Source organism: Cibotium barometz, chromosome 19 (assembly GCF_041138505.1).
Source record: "Cibotium barometz isolate CiBa-2024 chromosome 19, ASM4113850v1, whole genome shotgun sequence".
In the NCBI taxonomy this organism is placed as follows: domain Eukaryota; kingdom Viridiplantae; phylum Streptophyta; class Polypodiopsida; order Cyatheales; family Cibotiaceae; genus Cibotium; species Cibotium barometz.
The window spans coordinates 32,793,909-32,819,126 of record NC_141064.1 but is presented as its reverse complement, the minus strand read 5'-3'; the positions used below and the strand labels follow the sequence as shown (position 1 = coordinate 32,819,126).

General features: G+C 44.9%; 1 protein-coding gene across 3 annotated transcripts in view; it reads right to left on the bottom strand.

The window, feature by feature from the left end:
- Nucleotides 1-25,218, bottom strand: part of LOC147628476 (uncharacterized) — a 127,211-nt gene that overhangs the window by 82,418 nt on the left and 19,575 nt on the right. For all 3 annotated transcript variants that reach the window (XM_086813630.1, XM_086813631.1, XM_086813632.1), the window contains exons 2-3: nucleotides 20,566-20,774; nucleotides 20,114-20,461 (exon numbers count right to left, since the gene is read on the bottom strand). In XM_086813630.1, coding sequence (XP_086669756.1) covers nucleotides 20,114-20,461; nucleotides 20,566-20,774 — 557 coding nt within the window. The remainder of the gene's footprint in view (nucleotides 1-20,113; nucleotides 20,462-20,565; nucleotides 20,775-25,218) is intronic.

Below are 25,218 nucleotides of genomic sequence, written 5' to 3'. Positions count from 1 at the left end.
GTTATGGATTGGATTGCCAAAGTTAGGGAATGATGGTATATGGACCTCTTCAAGATACCAAGAAGATCAACCATGTATGTCATTGGTTGGTGGACCTTTCAGATCATTGGAGGATATATAATGGCTTCCATGAGAGTTTATGGAAACCGTGTACAGGGTTACCCCTAGAGGAGCTTGTATTGAAGGATCCATCAAGGATGGAAAAGCCAGAACAGATTGTGTTTCATCCTATGAGAAAAAGAGAAAAGACAATGGTCAGAAAGTTCCTCTTGGAATTCGAGAGTTATTCACTATTGGATGTGAAATGGATGCTAGAGGAGTACTACTAGGACCATCCAGCTATACTTCGAGCTTATGAGCATTGAGGAAGTGGTTGGTCCAGATATATTTGAAGTACAGATATGGACGTCTTGCGATCAAGACATATTTAAGAGAAAGGGATTGTACCTCTAGCCCTCTTCATTGTATATATATTGGACTGGAATTGATCATTATTCCCAATGGGGTCTAAGAGTAGGGACACTCTGAATGTGTCCCAAGATAAGATGTCTGGCATTCCACACCAAAAAACTGAAAAATGGCATGCTTTTCAAAGGGTTACAAGCATCCTTCCACTCCCACTCATCGGGGTCCCAATGCAAATGTCTGATAGAGCAGCCACCATACAACCAAAGGCTAACACTCTGTGTGATCATCCCTAGGGGGGGGGGGGGGGGGTCAACAAAGACGTGCTTCCCTAACCTGACAACAACTCTCATTGGACGAATTTGGGGGGCCCTCAATAAGGTCCTGCACGTCACATCTCTCCAATTGCCATCCATCCTGTACGGAAAAAAAAACCGGTACATCATCCTCCCTAGGCAAGGGGAGACCCATAACCTGCAGAGGAACACCTGTCCCAGAAAAAACCCCAAACCAAGAATGATAATGGCCTTCCAAGAAAGATCTAGTAATCCAGTGGTTGGGAATGGCTGCATCAATCTGTGCAATCCTCCGCCTAGAGCCTCTCAAATGCTCCGTGAAATCCAATCTCTGCACCTCGGTGAGGCTCTGAAGCCTCTTCCAAGCCAGCACTGTGGGGCATAGGGCCTCCTAGCCAGCCCAAAGAATATGCATAGCTGCCCCAAGAGGCCTACCATGCACATCTAAGATCAAATCATTCCACAGAATGGGCTGCCGGTTAGCTTCCTCCACTGAACGTGGGGGGGTGTGTACCAAAAAACTCCTCAAGCAGTCCCAGGCCCGTAGGAGGGACCTAACCAGGAGGGATGAAGGGGAGCGGTGAACTGCATCCGACAAAAAAAAGCGTGAGCTAAGAGTCTAGTCACCTCCGCGAACAGGGACACACTTCATGATCTGCTGCATGAGAAAGTCCTTCCACGGCTCAGTGCCCGGAAGAAATCCCCTAACAACAAGCTTACAAAGCAAAGCCTTACATTGCACCTCAAGGTCAATGATATTCAATCCCCTTCCTGCTTACGCCTGATAATGGTTTCCCAAGCAACTCTGGTCCTGGTGTGTGCATTTCCATCAAGCCTTGACCAAAGAAAGGTCCGAATAAGGCGACGAAGCTGGCCAATGCAGCCCTTACGAAAAATCCAGCACGAAGCGATAAACCAAGCCGTGGCTAGCAAAACTTGGTTAACCACCAAAGCTCTAGACGCCAAGTCAAGCTTCCTCCTACTCCAGTGATGAAGTTTGTTTTTAATGCTTAAGAGCACTGGAGCAAACTGTTGTGCAAGGGAGATGTCAACGCCCACCTGACAACCAAGGTATCTGGCAGAGCATCCTCTCTCAATCCAAGTAAAACCAACATCTATACTCCAATCTGCAAGAGGAGAATCACTGATCCAAAAACCAACTGACTTATGCCAATTGATAGTAGCTCCTGCTACCAAACAAAAGGCCTCCAAGGCTGTCCGGAAAGCACATAAACAAGCATGTGAAGCCTCAAGGATTAACACCGTATCATTTGCTAACTCCGAGTCCAAAAACTCTTCCTCCATGCATAAAGGCAGCCTGAGACCCACAACACCAAGGGAAGCCCGAACAAACCTACTCATAGCCTCAGCTACAATGAGGTACAGTAACGGGCCGAGGGGACAGCCCTGCCTCACTGAACGGGAAATCTGAAAACGCTCGACGCGCCCCCCACAAGCTAAAACAGTGCTATGAGCCTCCCTCTATAGGCAGGACACCCCTCTGATCCAGTTTTGGGAAAACCCCATGTGTGCCATAGTGCCCTCCAAAAAAACTCAATCCACTCTGTCATAAGCTTTTTCAAAATCAAGCAAAAAAATGGCAAGAGGCTGCTGACTAAACTTTCCCCACTCGACAGCTTCCCAGAAAGAAAAGATGTTATCAAATATACTCCTTCCTTGGAGGAACCCATTCTGTGTATCATGGATGGTCCTTTGGAGAATCGGCTACAACCTTATACTCAAGGCTTTAGCTAAGATTTTATATGCAAATCCAAGGAGGGTGATGGGCCTCCATTGCTTGATGTCAGTCTTGTCCCCACTCTTGGGGATAAGGTAGTTTCCCTTCTATCTGGTTTATTCAGATGAAGATTAGATCAGTCTTGACTTCGTTAGAAAAATTCGTTAAGAAATTCAAAATGGTGGAATCATCCCGCTTTCCGGGCATGGGAAATTTTCCCGGTTTCAGTTTTCGGAATGACCACCAGCTTAGTCTCGTGCCCGGACATTCAAGGGCGAGGCCGCGAGTGAGAAACCCTGCCCCGCGCAAGAGGAAGCTACTTTCGTTGCTACCATCCGGGAATCCGATGCGCAGAGGGGGCAGTGGGATCTCACATTGACTGCCCTTGTGGTAGTGGCACTCTTGTTCCCCGCTGTGGTGTACTATGCAAGATCCCCATTCCCTTTTCTCTCTACTCTCTCTTTATATCTTTGTCTCTTGGGCATGTGGCTGAGTCTGTCACTGCACGCCCGCTGGGCTTACATAAGCTATTCATGCAATGGTTCGTACCTTGCCCTTGAAAGAGATCCCCAACTCTCCTTTTATTTTTATTTTTTTCAAGAAAGGAGACTTCTATTAAGTATGAAAAAATTTTACAAAATGGAGATTTCACACCAAGCAAGGTGGAGATCTCAACCAATCAGGAGCCCTGTGCTACCAATAGGGTCCCGAATGAGAGGATGTGAAAAAAAAAACCAATGTCCCACTCTCTCATAAACTGGCCGCGCTTCCTCTCCGCAGCCCTCGAAGTGCATCACTTGGAAGTAGGCACAGCTTAGGAGATCCCCAACTCTCCTTTCAAAGTGCATCACTTGGAAGTAGGCACAGCTTAGGAGATTATCGGGAGCTTCACAGTTTGGCAAATTTGGAGGGCATGATGTACAAAGGTTGTTAAAGACAATCAAATACATCATGTATATACTCTTTCCTCCATCTGGGCTGATACAGTCCACACCCTCTTCTCTATTTGGAACCAGATCAAAGGCAGGTTCAGTGAAGTCGAACGAAATGATTTTATGAGTCTCTGGGATAACACCCCAAATGCCAACAGCTTCATGACAGCCATAGTTGAGGAAGAGAATCTCCGCCATCCTCGGGCTCTGCACGTGTGAGTTATGGGCTGGCAAGCTGGCAACTCACCGAAAGAGGATGGTAAGACATTATGTAGGCAAATGGGTTTCACCGACACCCCATTTATAGATGCTTGGCGAGTGGGAAAGGACTTCAAGAGGGAGAGGCAGGTCCCCTCAAGTTCAAGGATGCAAAGCCCCATTTGCACTTCTTGAAGAAGAGGATCACCCTCAAAACCATCAAAATATCTCAGAGATGATCTCAAACCCTATAGGTGGACCTCATTCTATTGTAGTGATGATCCAAGAGAGGCTAACCCTTACCAAGGGAAAAGTAGAGGTCTATGCCTACTCCATTGTTCATGCAGGGACAACATAGTATGCTGGCCCTGAATGGACAGTAGCACGACCTGCTCTCCCCCCGCCCTTCACCTGTTGCTCTTGCCCCCCTCTTCCTTCTTCGCAGCTGCACCTGCCCCACCCCCGCCCCCTTCCCCCCCCCTCACTTCTATTCTTTTCCGCCACCCCCTCCGTAGCCTCCGTTTATGTTCGCTTGCCCTTCCCTCCCCCTCTCCGTGTGCGCGCACCCCCCTGTCACCAATTGGCCGACCATTTGGTCCATCTCCAGTTTTTGTGTCTCGCTCACTTGAGGCCAGGCCAGTGTCTCATGTGAAGAGGCCAGTATTTTGCTGACATGGACGGGAGCCAAACTGGTGCCACCCGTGTGTTAGCAGGATGGTGTCGTATGGACGGGAGCCAGACTGGTGCCACCCGTTATGACCTGGACTGTGTTCGACCCATGGGATTGTCACGCCATGGAAGAGCCAATATTTCGTGCGGTGTTTTGCCTATGGGACTGTCACACCATAGGGAGACTCGTGCCTAGAACTGTGTCTTACCTATGGGACTGTCACTCCATAGGAAGACCAGGTTTTTATGTTTTACGTCGTGCCAGTTTTGTGCCGACAGATATTTTGTACTTGTTCCATGAACGGGAGATATGTCCATGTTACTAATTTGCACATGCACACATGTTTTGCATGTTTGAAACTGTTTTCGCATGACATGCATTTTTGTGTTTGCCTGCTTGACGTGTTACTTACTGAGCGGGGACGCCTGCCAGTCGTGAAGTCTGCTCTGTCTTCTGACGAGTTTTAGTGCATGTGAACAGGTGGTAAGTATATGGCACATGTTATTTTAATATTTCATATTCTAACCTTTTGTTTTATAAGGTTAAATGTTCACATTCATTTAAAAGTGGGCACCCACTTAGGGGCCAAGGTGGGGAGCCCCACTTAAGTGTGTGTGGGGGTGGGTGCATGGGCACCTACCCAACCCACCTTGGAACTGGCCACCCACATGCAATCGTGGGGAGCCAGCCAAGTACCATGTGTTAACCCCACCTTAAGTTTTATATAAAAAAAGCCTTCTCCTCCAAGCGTATAGATCATCCGCTTCCACCATCTTCATGGAGAAAAAGAACCGGCGACCATCATCTCTACGCATGTTTCCAAAAAGCGACTATTGAACTGCAGCGCATAATCCATCATGCGACTTCTGAAACTGCTGCACGAACTCTCTCAGGCGGCTGCTCTCCCTGCGCTACAGGCTGTACAAGCTACAGCCAGTCTGATGCTTTCTGTCCATACAAGCTGTGCTGCAGTCGGCTACTTTTCTCTAGCCAGCAGGCTGCGTTATATCCCCAGCAGGCTGCCGCCAGATGGTGCTGCTCTTGTAGGCGCCTATGTGCTCACGTGCTGCGCCTGTCTTCAGTAAGGGTTCCCACCATCTATAAGCGGCTGCCCACCAACTTCTGGCGGCTGCAAACCTCCCGTGCAGCGCTTGTTTTACCTGCAGGCTGACTTGCAGGCTGCCCACCATCTACAGGCAGCTGCCCACCTTCTACAGCTCACAGGCTGCCCCTGTTTTACCTGCAGGGCTGCCCATCATCCTCATAGGCGGCTGCCACAGTTCAGGCTACATTTCTGCTCCTCCACGCCAACTTATCTCCACGCTGCAGCCAAGCCTCTCCTCCCTTGCAAGTGGGTGCTCCTTTCACAGCAGGTGGCTGTGGTCTTTGCGGTTGTACTTATCTTGGTGGCTGCGCTAAGTTCTCTACGAGACGGCTGTGCCATCTCAACAACGTTGCACGTCTCTCCACTGGCGACTACAAGAGGACTTCACATCTCCTGGGTGGCTACATCTTCTACACAAATACCACGGGTATTGGTCCTCTATCTACCATCCACAAGTAAGTGAATTTCAGATTTAAGTAAAAGTATTTTGTGTTAAATCTGATAAAGGATTCCTGACTCCCCACGGTAACACCCGTTCGGTGCCGGGTAGTCTAAGCTCTATTGGCAAACCTCGGTCCAAAGGTGCTGAGATCGGGAGAGCCAGGCGTTAGTACGAGAGCGCCTGTTTGTGCGTGGTCTCAGAACACCAGTGAGGCGCTCTCTGCGGAGTCTAGTGAAAGCACAAGACCGTAGAGATTGGACCACGCTAGTGGTCATTCTGCTTCGAGCGTCTACTTCGAACGTCGACTTCGAACCTATTTGTTTGTTGGTACTGTTTTCATATGTACATGGACATCATCTGGTTCTTGGAACCCATGGAGCATTGTATTTGTTAAATACTCCCAATAAATATATCATATATTGAGGAGGGGGGGTCGGCCCGTTCCGGCCTGAGTGCTGGTGTCCATCTTTCCATTTCATTTTCATTTCAATTTCAAGTTATTTTAAGTTATCCATTTCAAATTGTGGTTTTAAAGTTGTGCTATTACGCGTGTGGGTGTCCAACGGAGTCTTCCCACTTGACGGGATCGGTTTCAAACCCCCCCCCCCGGCCTCTCCCTTAGCTTGCCCTTCGCCGCCTTTTCCTTTCTTTCTTTTTTTTAGTGAAGATGTATTTTTATTAATACTAAGAAAGAGTACATATAAACTACGGGATAGTCTTCTCAAACAATCAAGAGAGGAACTACCCACAGAAACTGCTCAATCCAAAATCCTCCTAGTGAGTAGTTTCATTGCATCTGACTCCGATCTGTTTATACTCACCAGACTAGCAATGTTAGCTTTCACTAAACAAATAACTTTCTTAGGATCTACACTTTGCATGCCATCATTAACAAAGACTAGAGTGTTCCTCGTAGACCATATCTCCCACACGCATGTAAATCTTGCAAGTCCAAAAAGGCTATTACTCTCCTCTGCTGGACCAATCTTTTTACCCAAAACCCAATGGGACCATGTACATTGCAGCCCAAAAATGTTCCCCCCCCATTTAGAGAGTTGTGTCCAAAAGGATCTTAATGCCGGGAAATCCCAAAAGGCATGCTTGAAATCCTCGATGGCTGTTCTGCATCTTGGGCATATCCCTGAGGCCATATTTCTGATCATCAGCTTACAGCCTTATGGAAGAGCCCCAACCATGATTCTCCACAAAAAAGTCTGAGTTCCCCCATCCTTCTTGGGTTTACACACCTTCTGCCATGCCAAGAAGGAACATGGTCTCTTGCCCTGCTTATTCTTCCATAGAAAAGCTTTAGCATAGCTTAAAGCTCTCTTCCAAAGGCATGCTATAAAATGTATAATAGGAGTAAAGAAATGAAAGCATGCCAACAACACCATGTTTACTATTACTACCCTTGAATGAAAGGGAAGAAATACGTTGTCCCAAGCTCTAAATTTGGCTATGAATTTGTCCATAAGCCAGTCTGCTATGTCTTTACCTAAAGCATCCACTCCCATGGGGCATCCCAAATGTCTAAAGATATGGCCTTTGTTCACAACTTGGCATCTCCATCTGGTTACATCAAAGGATTCATCCTCGGTTAAACTTATTAACCTTGACTTGTGAATGTTACATTTGGAGCCAGAAGCATCTGCAAAGACTTGTACAGTTGCCAAAGCCTTTCTAACATTATCATTGGATGCATCCAAGAAGAGAAAATCACCTAAAGTACGGAACTAGAGAAAGAAATGCCAACAAAGGAAGAATCCAAATTTCCTTATCCGAACACAACAAGATAAACTTGTTTGAACTCTAAAGAAAGAGATTTCAACAAGTGAAAATGCCAACGAGATTTCCCTCATCAAAACATGCAGGCTATAGATAAAAGAAGTTTATCTAAAGAATGCCTTCTAGTGAATGTTAAGGTCAACATGCTAAGTGATGTAAACAAAGCAACAATCTTGAGCCTAAATTATCCCATAAGATAATATATGTGAGGGATCACTAGCGTCCCATACCACCATGATACCACCCATACATACCTTAACAATTTGAAACTCCCTAGTATGCCGTCTAGGAAAATATGAATAAAATCCTGTATAAAAGGAATAAGATGGTCTTATCCAGACTTTCACATACTAAACCTGTCTCTATATACTTGAGACTACATCAAGAAATAACCCTTATCGAGTATATCATTAGAAAAGAATTTTGAATTATTGGCGCCTTTTTAATGATAACTACCCAAAATACAATAAAGTTAGGGTAGAAAAATAACTCGCCTAGATTCATAAGCAACTAGGTATCCGAGTTGGAATATGTACAAGAGTACAAGGAACATAGTCCAAAATTACGTGCAAAAAATGAAGGCAAATGCTACCTTCAAAGCATATGAAATTATCCAAAAGATCAAAAGATCCTTATAAAACCATGGATTAAAGCATAGAAGCTCCTTATATCCATAAAAACCATAGTTGATCATAAAAATCAATGCATACCATCTAATGGACATAAATCATGCCAAAAGAAACATTAAAATTGGTGGCCAACTCATCAATCCGGAGTATATGAACGTTGTGTTGTTCAAATAAAACTCCAAAGTAAGAAAGTGAAACACATGTGTGTAACACTCAATAAAAAACCCCTAGACACAAGTGATCTAGGCAGCACCTGATGAGTCCATATAAAACTTGAAAAACATCCAATAAAATCCACCAAAACAAACCGATCAACTAACCCATGATAGAATTTGTCTTAGGCTTAAGAAATTAAGCACAAACCACACTTAAACAAGTGCAAAATAAGTTATCATGGAAAAGTGTCAAAGGTGAAACACACTTTGAACGCAAATTATAGCCATCAAAAGAAATTAAGGAACATGTCCAAAAAGAATGACTAAACAATGGTAAAAAATCTTAAATACATCGATTAGAATTAATCCAAACATAAATATCCATTAATACGAGGTATAATCGTATTAATAATATGCGAATAACCCGCATCTATCTAATGTCAGCACGAGAAAACGTACTTCAACATTAAATAACCCTCGAAAATATTAAATTCTTGAGAAAAAGAATTATCATGATTTTTTTCCTAATTTTTCCTAATTTTATAAGGCCTCAAAATATAATAATTTTGAATTCCACCAAACCTATCTTATGGCATTCCAAACCTATATTTTTCTAGAAAACTTTTAGCAATTTACCAAAGTACCATTGATATTTTAAAAATACCAATTTTTAGGATTTCTAAAAATAATATCTAGAATATTCCTAATTTTCCTGAGAATCCCATCGTTCACGAAATTTTCAGTTCCGCCCGATAATTCTCAAATCCAATAAAAATTTACCATTTTAATGGATTTTTCTAATTTTCTGGGTCAAAAAATATATTTTTAAAGGAATTTGAATGGTCACGGACGCCCTCAAGTCTCCAAGCCCCCAAGCCCCCTTGAGCATGCCCCATGCCCCTATTATATAGGAGGGCCCTCAAGTGACTCTTGACTTTCCATTTCCCATGTGTGACCCTTGGATGCCTGACCCTAACCTTAACCCTTAAGGTTAGTCCTAACCCATGCTCCACTAGAGCTTGTTCCCATGCTCCCATGCTCACAAGCCTAATGTGGGTTAGCCTCCTCGTATATGCACACATAATGTATATATAACATAGCATACATAATGTACATATAACACCACCTCTCTTGTGTGTTACCAAACCCGCTCATCCAACACCTAAGAGGATAGGGGGACACCCGAGAATGGAAGAAATCTGTGGCAATGGCTCACACTTGGGGGGGGGGATCCGCAACTATGGATCTATCCTAACCTTGCAACCTACAGCGGATACCATCCCTCCACCTCTGTGGGCTTGCTATCTCAAAGAAATCCCCAGTCACCAGTGACCTTGTCTCCACCTGGGTCCAAAAGGAGGCTTTGGCATGGTATCTGTACTCCACCCTCGGCTCCTCGATGGAAGTAAGCTCTGTACGGCGGGCTGTAGCGACTTGGGCCTCAATCTACAGGCTATCTGGAGTACTCTCTTGAAGCCACCACAGAGGCTAGGCTCCGATGGATGCTCCTCTTCTACTCTTAGAAGCCAGCCAAGCTGCTCTGCATTGCCTCTTGTAATAAATTGACATGAGGAACTAACTCCGGAGAGGCTATTCAGATACGAAGATATGGAATCCCGACCATCCGAGAGCTAGAATCGAAGTGGCAATTGGGGGGAATTCCATCACTCTCCCAATAACACCACCTATCACCAGGAGGAGAGGAAGGTATTCCCCTTCGTGAAACCAAGAAAGCAATCTGTCATGGGAAATCCCGAGAGGCCAACCCAGAGGATCAGACACTGGGTCTAAGCTGTGCTAACACCTTGCAAAAAGGCGTGGGCTGTGTACAGTGCGACAAGGCTCAACCCCATGACTCCGTTCGATGCTACAGGCGAAACAAACTCAACTCGGTAGTATCCATGCCCCAAAGCATGAATATCAGTGATATTTCTAGGCTCCTTGATAAGGCTTGCCTAAAAAAGATCCCTGAGTTGTCCACGTGCTGGGGTGGCTACACACAATCTTGCAGACCAAGGTGGAGGCCTCCAGGGATGTGACTGTCGAAGCGAGGAGCTAGAAGTCTACTTCTAAGACGGAAAGCCAGGGGACAACGGCCTCGATCGGGGATGATGGAGCAGCTACCATGGAGTCCTCTTGGAGGTTCAAAGACCAAAAGTTGCCAACACTTACCGAAGAGAAAGAACACACCCGAAAGCAAAAATACCTGAGGAAAGGACTAGGGGGGGAGGGCACGAATGAAGGGGTAAAGCAAGCTAGAGGAAAGGGGGGCAAAATAGGAGACAGGGTGGGAGCTAAACTGAAATGGAGAAGCAGGCAGGTGACGGGAGAAGGCAAGGCCTGCTGCACTGAGGCACAAGCCATGAGGGATGAGGCGGGGGCTCGTTGGGTGGAAGAGGAGAAGGCGGGAACAAAGGGCAACACCAAGAGGAAGGGGGAGCAGTGCAATGGCTAGGGGACAGGTGAGAGCAATGGTAGTAGAGTGAGGCAGAGTGCAGCGAGGATGGCCATGGCAAGGTCAGGCGCATAGACGGAGAGGAGCTCCAGTCGCTCACAATCATGATGTATGTAAACCTAACGGAGCGTGCAGTGACAGATGCAACCACGTGTATGAGAGATAAAGATAGAGAAGGGAAAGAGAGAGATGGGAAATAGCGGTTTCACATAGTACACCACGTTGAGCGGGTGAACAAGCCCCGCCCCCTCTTCAAGAATTTATTTCAAGAACAATCCACAGGCTTTTCCAAGCCAAGACCAATACAACGAATGAATACAATATCAAACAAAACTGCCGATGTCGAGGTCGGTGTCGAGGCACAAGATAACTGATGTCGAGCTCACCAGAGTCTTACACCAGGCTAGTACCAAAATCCAATGTTTGAATCAAACTAATGTTCCCAAGTATCCACAAGGCTCTTTGCACTCAATCCGGATGAAGGCAATCTCAGAAGTGCTCACACCAAGATATTGAGAGAGTGTCTCCACAAGGTAACTCCCTTCCTTCTTGCGGGTTTAGAGAGGTTGGCGATGATCAAGCGGAACACACGGTGGAGACGGTTGCTGCAGACAGAGTGTTACAGGGTGGAGACGGTTGCTGCAGACAGAGTGTTACAGGGTGGCGACACTCTTGGCAGAAATGGCAGCATTGCTTACAAGGCAGAGAGCAGTGCACAGGCGGTGCACAGGGTTGAGACGGGGGTTGCAGGCTGTGCACAGAGTAAAAGGGACACTGCTCCGCTCCGCAGGCAGGTGCTGTAGATTTTGGTGGTGGTGTTGCTCTGCTATATCAGGTGGTGCAGGTGGCTGGTTACACAAGACAGCACTACTGGAGTACAGGTGGCGGCACAACAAAGCAGAGGCGGCGCAGGGAACAGAAGCGGCGCACAGGCAGCGTAGGCGGGCGCTGCAGACAAAAGCAGAGCAGAGGTGGCAACTGGAGGCAGAGTAGTTGCAGAGATGGGCGCTGCTGGGGTGGCTGCTGCCAGCTGAGGTGGAGGAGATGGGTAGTGTGTGGAGAGAGGGTAGTGGATGATGAATCTTCACGAGATCTCTTTCAAGAATCTCCACGAGTACTTGTCTATGCCTCACTAAGAGGATATTGGCTGCTTATATACTTAATGGGGGACCATGCTTTTGCCACACTTTGCTTTTGATTTTCTTTTAAATATTATTTTAATAATAGCCAAAGTTCTTGATTTTCTTTTACAATCTTCAGGGCCTTGCTTTCTGGCCCTGGCAGCTTTTTGAAAAAGCAGCTTTTAGCTTTTTGATCCAATTCGATGTCTTATTTCCAACGGTGCCCTCAGCTTTTTGGTTAACAAAGTTTGACTTTTGTTTTTTCCTACTTTTTGACCACGACAAGTGCTTTTTCCAATGCCAGTATTATGAACCCTATTTCCGTGTGTCCAACATCCTGTCCATGTGTCTGGGCATGAGTTCTATCATGTGAAAAGAGCTTGGAGGACCAAATAGTTACATTGCCTCCCTCTTACATCATAGTTGTCCTCAACTGTGGGATGCATATGATCATGGTACTAGCCCCATCTGGTTGCTCTAGTGCATCTAGTCTTTCATCATATATGTGGTGCTTTGTGCCACTCTGGCAACATCTTTATGCCTTTCTTTGACCGATGTCCTTGTTCTTGATGGTACACGTTCTTCATAGCCTGTCATATGTGTTAGATATAATAAATGGATACTCACCTTCTGCAAAAACTAGACACAAGCTAGTCATCAAACAAGTATGCATCACTCGCGTCTACTAGGTAATCCAAGTACTAGCCAGGTAGTCTGGAGCCCAGTGGACTATCACATGCCATAAATCCAAGCATTGTCCACGTATCAAAAACAGCACACAAAGTCAAAGAAATTCAAACATACATCAGTATGTAATGCATAAGTAATGATCCTCTTGTTGATGGATTGTCCTATCTGGTTTCATCGAACTCGTGCGGAGCCATCTGGTCACTAGGACCGCTCAGTCTACCTTCATGGCCATCTGGTCACTAGGACCGCCCGAGAGTTCATCAATAGTCATCTAGGCCATCGGGTCGCATTGACCGCCCGACTATGAAATCCAATACAGTCATTTGGGCCATCTGATCACAATGACCGCCCGACTATGAAATCCAATACAGTCATCTGGTATTGCCTCCTATTTACAAATCTTGCTCCTTGGGCTTTCGGACATCGTTGCCACCCAAACTAGAGCATATTCAATTAAAACCATTACATAAGCAAGATAATGATCAATTCCATTTCAGTATAAATATATACAATGAAGAGGGCTAGAGGTACAATCCCTCCCTCTTAAATCTGTCTTGATCACAAGACGTTTCAAGTTTGTATTTCAAATACATCTAGACCACCTGCTTCCTCATAAGCTCAAAGAGTATCTGGGTAGTCCTTGATGTACTGTTCTGGCATCCATTTTGCATCCATAGGCGAAGAGTTTTTAAGCTCAGGAGGAATTTCCTAATCACTGTCCTTTCCCTTTTTCTCGCGGAATGAAATACAATCTGTTCCGGTTGTAAGATTTCTTCTTGTTCTTCCACTTCTGGTCAATCCTCCAATACAGGCTCCTCTGGGGGTAGTCCTGTATATGGCTTCAATAAACTGACATGGAAGGCATTATGTATCCTCCAATGATTTGAAGGTCCAAACGATAACATACATCGTTGATCTTCTTGGTAACCTAAAAAGGCCCATAATATCTAGGGAAAGCTTGGGTTCCTTGAGCTCCTTAGCTTTTGACTTTCTAAGTCTTGCCTTTTCAAATCGCAATAACACCCAATGCCCTTCTTCAAAAGTGACCTTCCTCCTGTGCTTATTTGCAGTTTTCTTTTGCTTGGCTTGAGATGTCTCAATAGCCTTCCGAACCTCTACAAAGACCGTAACCAAATCTCGAACAAACTCGTTCGCATAGAAGATCCCTTCCTTGCTCTTTAAAATAGGCAACAACAATGGTTTGCTATAAATGATCTCAAAAGGAGCTTTGCCCGTCGAAGAGTGAACAGTGTTGTTATAGGCAAACTCAACCAATGGAAAGTACTTCTCCCATTGATCCTTTGCTTCGTGAGCATAACACTTTAGCATATCTAAAATAGTGAGGTTTGCAATCTCAGTTTGCCCATATGTTTGAGGATGATAAGATGAAGAAAAATTCAGCTTTGTCCCCATGTTGTCAAAAAGTTCTCTCCAAAAGAAACTAGTCCGAGGATCTCTATCCCCTACAATGGATTTGGGTAATCCATGATGCTTGAAAATCTACTGAATAAACAATCTCGCCATATAATCAGCACCGATGGTCTTCTTCACTGGAATGAACTGGGCTTGCTTACCGAACCTGTCAATAGTAGTCCATATTCCATCATTCTCGAATCCTGACTTTGGCAATCCAAAGATGAAGTCCATAGCAATACTTTCCCATGGAATGTTGGAAATTTGCAAAGGTTGTAACAATCCTGCGGGTTTTTGTCAATCAAACTTGACATTCTAACAAACCAAACATTCTCGAACATATTTCTCAATATCCCTTCTCATGTTAGGCCAAAAGAAATAACTCTCCAAAGCTTGAGTTGTTGTCATGATACCCCTATGTCCCATATAAGGTGAGGCATGGCATTCTTCCATTACTTTTGGTCTCAAATCCTTGGTCACAAATAAACAGGTTTGCATCATAAGAAGTCCTTCCTTGATAACATAAGAAGTCACCAAGTCTCCATTCTGTAATCTATTCCAAATGCCTTTGAAATCTTCATTTGTAGCATAAAGATCTTTCATCATAGTGAAGCCCAAATGATATCCCATAGAAACCACATGGGTCATGGGTCTTCGAGATAGAGCATCTTCTACTTTGTTGTCTTTCCCATGGGTATGCATAATTTGAAAATGAAATTGGGCTAAGTAGCTAGCCCATCTTATATGCTTTTCTGAGATCTTAGGTTGAGACATAAAATACCTAAGACTTTGATGATCTGTCTTGATAACAAATTCAACACCCATAAGATAGTGTTTCCAAATCTTTAAAGCATGAATGATAGCCATCAATTCTTTCTCGTATGTGGGTGCAGCCTTTTCGGCTCCTTGAAGTCTTCGACTCTCATAGGCCATGACATGGCTCTCTTGGTTCAAGACTGCTTTAATGTAATCTCCTGAAGCATCACACTCTACCGTGAATGGCTTTGACAAATCTAGAATAATCAATACCAGTCCTTTGCTAACATAAAACTTTAGTGCTTCAAAGGATTCTTTTTCAGCTTTGGCCCACTAAAATCCCACGACTTTCTTTGTCAAATCATGTAGTGGACTTGCTAACACAGCAAACCACTTGATGAACTTCATGTAATAAGAGCATAAGCCAAGGAAACTTCGAACTACATGCACACTAGTCAACTCTCACCATTCCACAATAGCCTTGATCTTTTATGGGTCCATCCTGACCCCTTCCTTGGACACTATATGGCCCAAGCAGTGAATCTCTGACAAAAAGAACTCACTCTTCTCGTCATTCACATACAACTTGTGCTTCCGCAATTCCTGAAATACCATATCCAAGTGTTTCCAATGCTCTTCTTAAATCTTTGAATGCACAATAATGTCATCAAAGAAAGTAGCTGCAAACTTTCTATGTACTCGAAATATTCTTTCCATCATTCGGTTGAAGGTAGCCGGGGCATTGGTAAGACCAAAAGACATCACCAAATACTCATAGAGTCCAAAGGTAGTCCTGAATGCAGTCTTATGAATGTCCTCTAGAACAATCTTGACTTGATGTTAACTACTCTTCAAGTCGATCCCGCTAAAGATAGTGGCTCCATCCAATCTATCCATGATATCATCAATCCTAGGAATAGAAAACTTATTCTTTATAGTGATCTTGTTAAGAGCCCTGTAATCAATACACATACGCCAAGAACCATCCTTTTTTTGAACCAATAAGACTAGGGAGCAAAAAGGTGATGAGCTAGGTCGAATCAAACCCATTTCCAATATATTTGTGAGGTGAGGTTTTGTGTGCCAACATCTGGCAATTGTGTACCAACATCCTCTATTTTGTTTGAGGGGAGGTAACTTGTGTGAGTGCCATATATCTTGTGAACAAACAAATATCTTGTGATGTGAACAAACAAATATATCTTGTGAACAAACAAAATAGCTCCGTTGTATAGCCCAATGCCTAATGGGAGACTTAGACCCCATAGGTAAGGCAATCACCTATCCTGTGTTTGTGTTCCTAAGCCACAAAGGGGAGGATTGTTGAGGTTGTGACTTAGCTCGGTCACTTGCTTCATAATCTCCTCTTGTTGAGCTTGACTCACTCGATAAGAAGGTATGTTATGAGGTGAGCTTCCTAGCATGATGTCAATCTTATGATCTTCCGGTCTCATTGGAGGTAACTCTCTTGGAAGAGTATCTACAAAACAATCCTCATACTTCTTTAGGAAATCTTTCCTTGCATGATCGAGAGTTAAGAGTGACTCATCACCCTTAGATTCCTTAAAGTCTCTTACATATATCAAGTACGAGGAAATAGATTGCTTTATTACTTTAGGAACTTGTACATGACTAATGAGTGGAATGGAATTCTCCTCAACTCCTATACATTCTTGCCTTTAAAAGGAAACCTAATCTTATTTCCAACCCAATCAATGGCCGGGTCTGTCTTCTTATGCTAGGGCAAAATCACATCACAATGTCCAATTTTGCCAACAACAAAGTTATCATGATCCACATAGTCTCCAATCTGTAAGTGGAGCTTTCCCAAAATAGGAGTCACCTCGGCTGACATTCCTTCAAAAGCGGCACTTGCTGTAATAGGAGTTCCGAACCTATCCGGAGGGAGGTTCATGGCTTCAACCACTCGTGGATAGATGTAGTGGTGTAGCACCACTATCGAAGTGGATAAGTACTGGTTGGTTTGCCACTTTGTCCCAAGGTTTGAAAAGTTGCCTCTTCTCTCGTGGTGTATCATCTTGATGTTGGAGTTCTTTAGGTAATGCATTCCTTTGGGTAGTTTGGCTTCTTGATTTGGTTTATATGGACATTTTGCAGCCATGTGTCCTTTCTTTCCACATAGGAAACATTTACCTTCTTTGACATACTCCTTGAGTTGCTTACGGGATAACTTCTTTTGGTACAATGGGAGTTTATCCTCATTCTTGTTCTTCTTTTCTTGTGGCTCGTTCTTTGCTTGAGATCCCCCTTTGAACTTCTTCTTTTGAGATCCCCCTTTGAACTTCTTCTTTTGAGACAAGTCTCGATTCTCATTCTTTGATTTGCCCACCATTCAAGGCATATATAGAGCTTCGTCTTGCAAGGCTTTGTCTTGGGCTTTTTCCAAGGTTTTAGGTCCCGTCATATAGACTGCTTGCAAAAGCTTTGGTTGCAATCCATTGACAAACTTTCGCATTTCCATCAATGGTGGGATAAGAGTATATGAGGTAAACTTCAATGAGACGGCTGAAAAGTTATTAAGATATGTTGCTACACTTTCTCCGGCCTTTTGGTTTACCTCATCCCATTCCTTCTATACATCTACCTCGAAGGTTGTAAGAAGGAACTTCTTGTTAAACATGGTTTTGAAATCAGCCCATGAAGTAGGCTCGGTCCCATCTTGGACCACTTTTAGCCACCACTTCAAGGCGATATCTTTTAAGTACATACAGACCGTGCACAGTTTGGACTTTTCAAAGAAGTCCTCTCCTCCAAAGGCAACGTCAAACTGTTTGATGAAGGATAAAGCTTTCTAGGTGTCCCGCTTTCCATACAAGGTATCAAACTTTATGCTTTTCTCTCCCGCTTGAAGTCCACTTTGCCAATTGAAGGCTCCTTTGTCTTCTTCTCTTTTGCTAGGCCTGAAGAGGCTACATCTTGCATCTGATAGAGCGGGTCTAAGGGTAGCTTCTTTCTGTCCTCCATGAGTGATGGATAGGGTGACTTTGGGTTCTTGTCGAATGGTAACCCCTTTGGTGGCTTCCACACTTTCAGCTTCGGTGGTTTGGTCTTTGATAAAGTCTTCAAACATCTAAGCTCTTCTGTAGTCTTATTCTTTCTTGGCTCTCCAAGCTAGGAACTCTTCTTCTTGATGATACTTTTTGAACTTTTGAAAGTCTCGATATTCAGCTGATGTCATGACTGCGGTCTCATGAGAGACAGATTGGCGGCCTTGGATCCCTCCTTAATGCTCTAGGTTGGCTTCGTAGTTGTTCCCTTCTTGAGGCCCTTGGTCTCCCTCAACTCTCGACGTGGTTTTTTCACCCCAAAAAATATTTCTTCAAGAGAAATCCTTGCTCTATTACCACTATAAGACCAATGGAGCGTACAATGACAGATGCAACCACTTGTACAAGAGATAAAGATAGAGAAGGGGGAAGAGAGAGATGGGAAATAGGGGTTTCACACAATACACCATGTTGAGCGGGGAATAGGCCCTGCCCCCTCTTCAAGAATTTATTTCAAGAACAATCCACGGGCTTTTCCAAGCCAGACCAATACAACAAATGAATACAGTATCAAACAAAAGTGCCGATGTCGAGGTCGGTGTCAAGTTGGTGTCGAGGCACAAGATAACTAATGCCGAGCTCACCACGAGGATGACCCACAAGAGTCTTACACCGGGCTAGTACCAAAATCCAATGTTTGAATCAAACTGATGTTCCCAGGTATCCACAAGGCTCTTTGTACTCAATCCGGACGAAGGCAATCTCAGAAGTGCTCACACCAAGATATTGAGAAAGTGTCTCCACAAGGTAACTCCCTTCCTTCTTGAGGGTTTAGAGAGGTTGGCGATGCTCAATTGCAACACACGGTGGAGACGGTTTCTGGGAACAAAGATGGTATAGGGTGGCGACGCTCTTGGCAGAAACGACAATGTTGCTTACAGGGCAGAGAGCAGTGCACAGGCGGTGCACAGGGTTGAGACAGGGGTTGCACGCTATGCACAAAGTAAAAGGGACACTGCTCGGTTGTGTAGGTAGGTGCTGGAGATTCTGGTGGCAGTGCTACGCTGCTATACCAAGTGGCGCAGGCGGCTGGTTACACAAGACAGCACTGCTAGAGTACAGGTGGCGCAACAACAAAGCAGAGGCGGCACAGGGAACAAAAGCGGCGTAGGCACGCGCTGCAGACAAAAGCGGCGCAGGTCACTAGCGGAGAGAGGTAGCGACTGGAGGCAGGGTAGTGGTGGAGATGGGTGCTGCTAGGGTGGTTGCTACTGGCTGAGGTGGAGGAGACGGGTAGTGTGTGGAGAGAGGGTAGTGGATAATGAATCTTCACGAGATCTCTTTTAAGAATCTCCACGAGTACTTGTCTATGCCTTACCAAGAGGATCTCCTTATATACTTGATGGGGGACCATGCTTTTGCCACACTTTGATTTTGCTTTATCTTCTTGCTTTTGCTTTTCTTTTAAATATTATTTTAATAATAGCCAAAGTTCTTGATTTGCTTTTACAATCTTCAGGGCCTTGCTTTTTGGCCTTGGAGCAGCTTTTTGAAAAAGCGGCTTTTAGTTTTTTGATCCAGTTCGATGTCTTCTTTCCAACGGTGCCCTCAGATTTTTGGCCAACGAAGTTTGACTTTTGATTTTTCCTACTTTTTACACAGACGGGTGCTTTTTCCAATGCCAGTATTAGGAACCCTGTTTCCATGTGTCCATCATCATGTCCATGTGTCCGGGCATGAGTTCTATCATGTGAAAATAGCTTGGAGGACCAAGTAGTTACAATGTAAGCATTTGATTATGTGCTATAGAAAGAGTAGTTCCATGTGTTCAATGTTGAAGGGTAGGAACAAAAATCTTCCAAAGCAAAACTAAGACTTTCAGAAGATCTAACCCTTTTTTCCTCAAAGGTGGAATTGGACCAATAAGGTGCTTATCCTCCACTTCTCTGCTTTTCACAAGATAATTAGAACACCTTTCAGAGCGGGTTTTGGGCACTTAGTGATTAAAAACTTTATTACATACTTACGGCAATAAGAGGTTACTGCCGAGACCCAAATCAGGAACAACACCAGTCAACTTCCAAAGTACACTATTTCATGAGGGAGTGGGATCATTTGATCTTTTTCTTATCGACCCCCACAGAACTGTCTTGGCACCATTGTGCTCCAGATTGGTTGAGATCACCATACATTTTGGGATGAGGATTCTTTGCTCGGGCCTCTGTGATTTTTATGCCCTATTCATACCTAATAGAATTCTGTTTTCTGGAAAAAAAAAAAAGACTCATTGGGGGTGATTGAAATGAAATTCTCACATAGATGCTGCCGTCGCAGTAGTCAATTGCCGGTGAAAAGTGAAAGTAACATATTTTATCCTGTTTAGAACAAAAGGTTCCAGGAGAGAAGATTATGTCTTTGCTGTTAAAGTCTCCACTTGTGCTCCAGAGAGGACTGCCATCAATTGCTACAGCATACAAACCAGCCACGCCTGCATTGATCAAAATTGATGTACCATTTTCCATCAATGCCAATCCTGTTATAGGCTTGGATCCCAACATGCTCCCGTCTAGGCTGGTACCAGTGTACATGTCTGATATTGAGAGAGAATCCAGCTCTTGAGAGTACGATATAAGCAGAACCCTATGATTTGCTGCCACATAAACCTGCATATAAGAAAACTTGAGACATCAGGTAGAGCTCTTAAAGGAATCAAAACATTGAAGATCAAAGTAAATACCCTCTTTTTCAGAAAAAGGGTGATCTCTACCCTGCCATCTTGGTTGATCACTGGAGAGACCAGAAGCTGGCAAGTGTCATTAAGCCTCACTGTCCATGCCAATGTACCGTCCATATTATAGGCATGGGCATCATTTCCAATGCAAGCATATATTCTCCCATCCCCTCCAATGGTCGGAGAGGTAAGTTGATGCAGCAGCTCATCATCACCAAGCAAACCCCGTCTCTTCTTTGGAGCATCTAGAATGAGCACAAAAAATGTCACAGTTGAGGTAAAAAAAAATCATCAAAATTCATTTCCAAACACTTCCAACGTCGTCTTTTCTTTATCTCCTTACCTTGCCACACCTAAGAAAAAAGGAAACCTCTTGTGAAATTGAGGTAATGCTAGCAAGCAGTGAAGCATCAAGATTCAAAGGCCTATCAGAAGACACTGACAAGTATTGACATGCCTAGATAGCTTCATATCAGGGTGGCCATTAATATGAAGTAATAAACACCTAGAAAACCAAGGTATTGAACATAAACATCAACATTATCTTGCCACTTTAGGAGGTAGGTAGATGCTTCACATGTGCCTTCTGCATCTCTGCGATGTGTTTTGATGGTTTACTACATCTACTCTATAGCTTGGGATTTGGGAACAGAAGGTACAGCTACCAATCACCATGCATGAGCTGCTCCACTATAAAAACCCCTTATAAAGCAATTAAACACTTGCAAATTCTTCACTTGTCATATCTCGACTACAAGGTAACACCTCTGCATGATAAAGTCCAAATAAGCCAAAACAACACAATCTGGGACATGGCCCATGAATCTGTGACACTATCATGTCTAAGGATCATGATCAATGGCACACAAAGCCAAAAAGCGATAGTAGCAAGCAATGGTGTGGTCTCCTAAGGACATAAAGGCCACGCAAGAGATGGGCACCAACTGGTTGGGCAGCATAAGCTGACTACTACAGACTAGCCAGTGGGGATTCAATCCTATAAAAAAGGCATCTCCGACGACTCCACTTCTAGCTAACTTGTGGAATAACCTTCAGAGACTGCTAAAGTGCATCTTCTTGTAGATTGTTACTTGCACAAGTAGATCTGCTGCTATATTGGCTCCGTTCAGCTGTTGTTTAGAGACTGCTACAGCTGCTCATCATGAACGTTTGCTGCCTTTGTAGGCTGGCTGGGTCCCTATCTCCTGGGTAGCCAGGTTGGCTGCTGTATGCCCTATCTAGCCCTAGACTAGTATGCCCACATGCATCTATATGCAATAAAGAAAGTGGCAAAGCATGTATACTTTTCATCGGGTTAGTAACATCCCTCCACTCCCACTCACTGGGGTCCAATGCAAATACCTGATAGGGCATCCACCATACAACCAAAGGCTCCAAGCATCTGTGGTCATCCCTTTTTTTTGGGGGGGTTTGGGGGGGGGGGGGGGAGGGGGCGTGTTCTGTGCATGCGCGTCAATATAAAAGTGCTTCTGTCTGCCAACAACTCTCACAGGATGCAACACCGGGCCCTCAGTGATATCACCTCTCTCAAAATACCATCCATCCTGTACACAGAAAAAGATCGGTGCGTCATCCTCCCCCGGTGTTGGGAGGCCTATAACCTATAGAGGTAAACCTGTCCCTGATAAAACTCCAAACCACAATTGAAGAAGCCCTTCCAAGAAGGTCCCTATGATCCAATGGTTGGGTATGACAGCATCAATCTGCACAATCCTCTGACTAGTAACCCTCAAATGCTGCATAAGCACCCCTCTCTGTTCCTTCGTGAGACTTTTAAGACTCTTCCAATCCAGCACTGTGAGAAAGCGAGTCTCCTAGCCAGCCCACTGAATATGTGGACCTGTCCCCACATAATGGGTAGTCTGTTAGCCTCCTCAGCTGACCACAGAGGTATGTGAATCAAGAACCTCAAGCAATGCCAAGCCCAAAGAAAGGATATAACCAAAGGGGAGGATGGGGGCGATGCTCTGTCTCGGAAAAGATAAAGTGTGGGCTGTATATCCAGTCACCTCCCCTAACCGGAGTACACCTCATAACCTGTTGCATAAAAAAGTCCTTCCATGGCTCAGAACCACGAAGAAATCCTCTGACAATCAACTTACAAAAGCAACACCTTACACTGCACCTCTCGGTCTATGATGTTGAATCCCCCACCATTATCTTACCCAAGCAATGCCTTTGTTACAAACCTGTGTTTTTCCCTCTGGACAAGCAGCAAGCGGGCATGGGCACGAGCACGGGCACGGGATGGATAGTGTGAACGGGCATCAGTAGGATATGAAAAGGAAACTCCTCATATGTGTGGCCAGCCCAAGTGTGAAAGGGGACAAAAGGGAGTTTTGAGTTTATAAGGTTTTTAAACCTTAGATGACTTAAATATTATTATTTTTATGGGCATGCGTTTTTGATATGTTGCTTTTGGCGTTTTTGAGAAAAGCGAATCGCCTCTTTATAAAGCAAGGTGTGGCTGAGCTGAAGGAGGGCAGGTCGCCGGGTGGTCATCGTGTGGTCATCGTCAAAGTCATCATGTGGTCGTGGTGTGGTACAGGCGGGCAGGCAGGCTGCGTGGGGCTGCGTATGGCTGAGGGTGCCTTGTGGACTACAGCCAGCAAAGGGGTGCTGCTGCGCGTATGGGCTACAGCCAGGCAGGCGACCAGGTGGCTGCACATATGGACTGCAGCCAGTCGGGCAGCCAGGCAGGCGACCAGGTGACTGTGCATATGGACTGCAGCCAGCAAAGGGGGGCGAGGCGGCTGCGCATGGGCTACAGCCAGCAACAGGCGACCAAGTGGCTGTGCGTAGGGGTTACTGCCAGCAACAGGCGACCAGGTGACTGCGCATATGGGCTGCAGCCAAGCGGCGGGTGCCAGGCGAGCTGGATGTGTGGAAGCAGCTAGCAAAGACATCTCAAGGTAATTGTTGGGCTGAACAGCACGTTTGACTCTATCTCTCTCTTGGAAGGAGGCGAGCTGAAGGAGGCGCCGAGGGGCTAACAGCCAAGGGGTTTCTCTCTCTTGAACAGGTTGTAGTTTTCTCGAAGTTACATGCAAGCTGTGACTACAGGGAAGGACATATGGTTTAGTACAGCCCTACTGTTGTTTGGGAAAGGGTTCGTGAGATCCATGGTAGCGATGGAGAAGACCTTTTCAAGCAGGGAGGTGTTGTACAGGTGTGCCTTCTCTATGGAATGCTTTGCTGTAATAACGAGAGTTCTTATTTGGAAGTCCTGGGTGAAAGCTTCGAGGGATCCTATTGGTAGAGGATTCTACAAGTTGTACTTTGTACTCAATTTTTGATCAAGTAAAGAAATACCGCAAGGGGCACCACTGCGTTTTGGGGCCAATCGGTATCTTGTATTATTTGCAGGAGCACTCTAGCTCCCCCTGTTTGTTTCCTTTTCTAGGTCCCCATGGGTGATGGAGTGTTTTGTGTGCAAGTGTTTGTTTCACCGCCCGTCAGATTTCTAAAGGCCGGTTTCAGCCTTACACTGCACCTCTGGGTCTATGATGTTGAATCCCCCCTCTTGCTTGGGTAAGATAATGGTTTCCCAAGCAACCCTAGGTGTGTGCCATCTAATCTTGACCAAAGAAAATTCCAAATGAGGCGTAATTGGGCAATGCATCCCCTATGCAAAACCCAACAAGAGGTTATAAACCAAACAATGGCCAAAGTGCTTCGTTAACCACCAAGGCTGATGCTAAATCAAGCTTCCTGCTACTCCAATGCTGAACTTTTCTTCTAATGCTCCAAGAAGAGGCGCAAATTGTTGTGCTAGGAAGATGTCAATGCCAACCTGGCAACCAAGGTATCTGGCAGTGCATCCTCTCTCAATCCAAGTGAATCCTACATCCAAACCCCAATTGACTTGCGAAGAATCATTGATCCAAAATCCCACTGATGGCTAGTGCTACCAAACAAAAAATCTCCAAGGCTGTCTGAAGGCACAAAGACATGCATGTGAGGCCTCCAAAAATATCGTGGTATCATCTGCTAGCTTCAAGTCCAATAACTCTTCCTCTGTACATAGAGGCAAGCTGAGACGCGTGACTCCACAAGTAGCCGAATGAGCTTTCTTATAGCCTCCGCTACTATGAGGTAGCGTGCTGCATAAGGGAGCTAGGAGACATCCTTGCCACACCAAGCGGTGAATCTGAAAGCACTCAACAAATCCTCCGCAAGCCAAAATTGTACTATGGGCCTCCCTATACAAGCAAGAAACCCCTCTGATCTACATCTAGCCTGGGAAAACCCCATACGTGCCATCGTGCCTTCCACAAAAAGCCCCAATCACTCTGTCATGTGCTTTTTCAAAGTCCATCAGAAGGATGGCAAGAGGTTGGCCAGATTTATCCCACTCTACAGCTTCCCAAAATGAGATGTTATCAGATATACTCCTTGCTTGGAGGAACCCATTCTGTGAGTCATGAAGAATCCTTTGAATAACCAGCTGTAACCTCATACTCAAAGCCTTAGGTAAGTTCTATATGCAGACTCAAGTAAAGTGATTGGCCTCCACTGCTTGACGTTGGTCTTGCCCTACCATTTGGGGTAAAGATCCTCTATGAGAAAGGGGGGGCATTGTACCTGTACGCCACATCGCCTATAAAGCAACAGTGATTTCATCCCCAATGTGGTCCCAAAACTATATAAAGAAGATTGGGAGAGACC